The sequence below is a fragment of the Solea solea genome, chromosome 4, assembly GCF_958295425.1.
Source record: "Solea solea chromosome 4, fSolSol10.1, whole genome shotgun sequence".
Classification (NCBI taxonomy): Eukaryota; Metazoa; Chordata; class Actinopteri; order Pleuronectiformes; family Soleidae; genus Solea; species Solea solea.
This window is the reverse complement of record NC_081137.1, coordinates 16,692,778-16,695,781: the sequence shown is the minus strand read 5'-3', so window position 1 is coordinate 16,695,781 and position 3,004 is coordinate 16,692,778. Positions and strand designations below refer to the sequence as shown.

Here is a 3,004-nt window from a genome sequence, read left to right as displayed (position 1 = left end):
TTTTGCTCATGTGTTTTTGCACTGATGTGGAGTGTTAAAAAGTTTTGTAAGATCCTGTAAGAGATGTGAGGGGGAGTCAGAGGAGGAGGTGACAGTGCCATTTGCCTTCAGGGCGCCCATAAACCTGTAGAAGGAGAGAGAGAGAGAGAGAGAGAGAGAGAGAGAATGGAGAGAGTGCTCCATTCCTCAAAGGTGACTGGGCCATGTGACTTCAGGAGCTTTTAAAAGCAGGCCAACCTGTCTTGTCGAGGTACGAGTAATCACAAGGCACCAGAGGAGTCAGAGGAGGAGGATACCTGGGCTGTCGGCACAGCAGCAAACACCGACAGCCCCACAAAGCTGAACACGCAGGGCGCACTTGCAGGCTGACACACAGCGACTGCATCCACTACAACTACCCAGACTTCACTCAGACTCCGCCGTTGTTGGCACAATGAGCTGCAGCAGTGTTACAGGTTCCGAATTCTCCGAGGAAGAGCTGGAGGAGCTTGGTGTTCTGGGCCAAGAGGAGGATGAGGGGAGTCCCAAGCCTTTCCAAGACAGCGAGAGCGCAACCAGCAGCCCGAGTGACCCAGAGGAAGGTCAGACCAAGAAACGCAACCGGCCAGTCCGCTCCAAGGCCCGACGAATGGCTGCAAATGTCAGAGAGCGAAAGCGCATCATGGACTACAACCAGGCCTTCAATGCCCTACGCATTGCTCTGAACCATGACCTCAGTGGGAAAAGGCTGTCCAAGATCGCCACACTGCAGAGGGCCATCAACCGCATCTCTGCTCTCTCAGTGTTCCTGAGCACAAACCCGCCGAGCAAACCGTGCACCCACCGGGAGTGCAACAGAGCGTCTGTGGGGCCAGCGGGGACAGGAACACCTCGACCCGACCAAACCAGAGTGCCGGTTCCTCACATGGAGCATCAGAGTTACCTCCCCTGGCAGGCGTCCATCCCTCACCAGATGCAGCCACAACAACCTCGCCATGTGCACAGATTGCCCGCAGAGCCGCACGTCTACATGGACAACACCATGTCGTCGTGTCCCCCGTCCCCGCACTATCCTTGTTACCCCACCGAGGGACAGCTTTATGCCTCACATGGACACTGCAGCAGCCCACACAACCACCCGCCCAGTCCGTTGCGATACCCTCAGGTGGCTGAGGGGTTGGGGTACCAGCCAGGGATGTGGGCCTCCTGTACTCAGGGATACATGGACACTTTTGCAGAGCCGCCTCCAGCTCTGGGGCTCCCGTGGCAAGTGGGCTACAAGCAAGAGCCAGCGCACAGCCTGTCTCTGTGCTCTGACATACTGTAACAGGTACATTTGACCACTGTGAGCCCTGAGGACCGCTGACAACACCAGTGGACCGGTCAACGATCTCAGGGAGAAGAAAACTGACATGAGGATTTGTGTTTCCTGCTGTTACAAGTGACTCAGTATTACAAAAACACGAGACGACTAATGAAAATAAAAGTGCAATGGCAATATAGACTGCAGAATGTTGTAAAACACGTGTTTTGATTTTGCATTTCAAAAAGTTCAACTTTGAGAATGTTCCACGACTTGCTTTGAATAATTCTCCCACTCCGTGCTGTTCTGTTTGTGAACGGTGCAAATGCTAACAAACAAACATGGGACACGTTTCTTCACTGTTTTCAAGTAGTGGATTTAAAAAAATAATTAGATTTGTACATTTGTAAATGTATTTATTCTCTGTGCAGCATTAAAAAAGTCATGGCTGTTTGTAAAATGATGCATCATACTATTTTGTAAACTCCTGGATTAAATGATAAAAAAAAAAGGTACCATTCCATTTACGTTTCCATTCACGAAATCTATGTGTTCGGTTGTAGCCTGAGGTCGGTGGCCTCAACCTCTCCGAGTATGAGATGACAGAGGTCCTTCGCTCATTGTAAAAAACGTCCTTACAAGTCCATTCTTGTCATTGTTTCAGGAGAAGAAGATCAGTCAAGGTGCATTTTACTCGACACAGAATAAAATACTTTTTTTTCCTTCTTCTTCTACTCGAGGCAAAAAAACGCCAGCTATGCCGAGTATGACGAGCGCACGTAGTGAACCGTGCACACGACGCATTCCTGCATTTTCCTGCTTTACTGCATAGAAGTGAAAATCACTGCTCTTGCAACAACATCACCAGAGGGTAAATGGGTCAGATGGCAATCAATAAAGAGTCAGTCAATTCTAACCACAACCGCTCCTCCTACCAGCTCATTTTAGTCAACAACAGCTTTCCATCCCCCACTGAGCGGCGTGTAATTGAAAACAGCTTTAATATCAGACTATAGGACAGAGCCCACCGACAGATTTATGTGGGCTCAGGAAGGAAGAGTGTGCCCCGTCATCAACGCGGTGAAATCCCCTGTTGGGCTGCACTGGCCCGCAGGTGCAATTGGGTGTGGGAGAGGGTTTTTTTTTTTTTTTTGAACATCCTGGAGGTCTTCCAACACAGGGCCTGAAGATGCTGCAGAAAAGAGCCGGGCCTGGGGAGAAGCACTGCAGGCGTAGTGGAGACAATTAGCAGGTAGGGTGGAAAAAGGGATACAGACAAAAGTGATGAAAAGAGAGGAAGAGTGAAATAATAGGAAGAGGAGGTTTATTGGTGTTTGCTTTGAGCCGGTCGTCGTTCGGCTTCTGCACAGACGTGAATCAGTGGAAAACCTTGACTCACCAGCGAGTGCGGCTGACAGCGCTCAGTGACGGCATGTCTCTCTCTCCTCCCCTTCTGGCACAAACACAGACCTCCACTCACCACAGCCAGTTTTTCGACTCATCTACAGACTCCTGAGTGAAAGTGGACAGATGATACTCGCACTATTTTTCTGGTTCTTGTTGCTGGGGTCGGACAAATCGGACACATAGACACAGAATGGACCCAGTCCCACTTTCCGTCACCGGGAGCTCTGTGGTGAGGGTCTCTGCTTTTAATTTCCTTTGACTCATGTGTCAGAAAAGCTCTCCAGGCCAGCTAACACCACACAGAGATTGTTAAAA

At 50.0% G+C, this 3,004-nt stretch overlaps 1 protein-coding gene across 1 annotated transcript; it reads left to right on the top strand.

Moving 5' to 3' along the window:
* The first annotated feature begins 225 nt into the window (after nt 1–225).
* bhlha9 (basic helix-loop-helix family, member a9) lies at nt 226–1,767 on the top strand. The gene has a single exon (XM_058627808.1). The coding sequence runs from the start codon at nt 434–436 to the stop codon at nt 1,304–1,306; it is 873 nt and encodes a 290-aa protein (XP_058483791.1). The 5' UTR covers nt 226–433; the 3' UTR covers nt 1,307–1,767.
* The last annotated feature ends 1,237 nt before the right edge of the window (nt 1,768–3,004 follow it).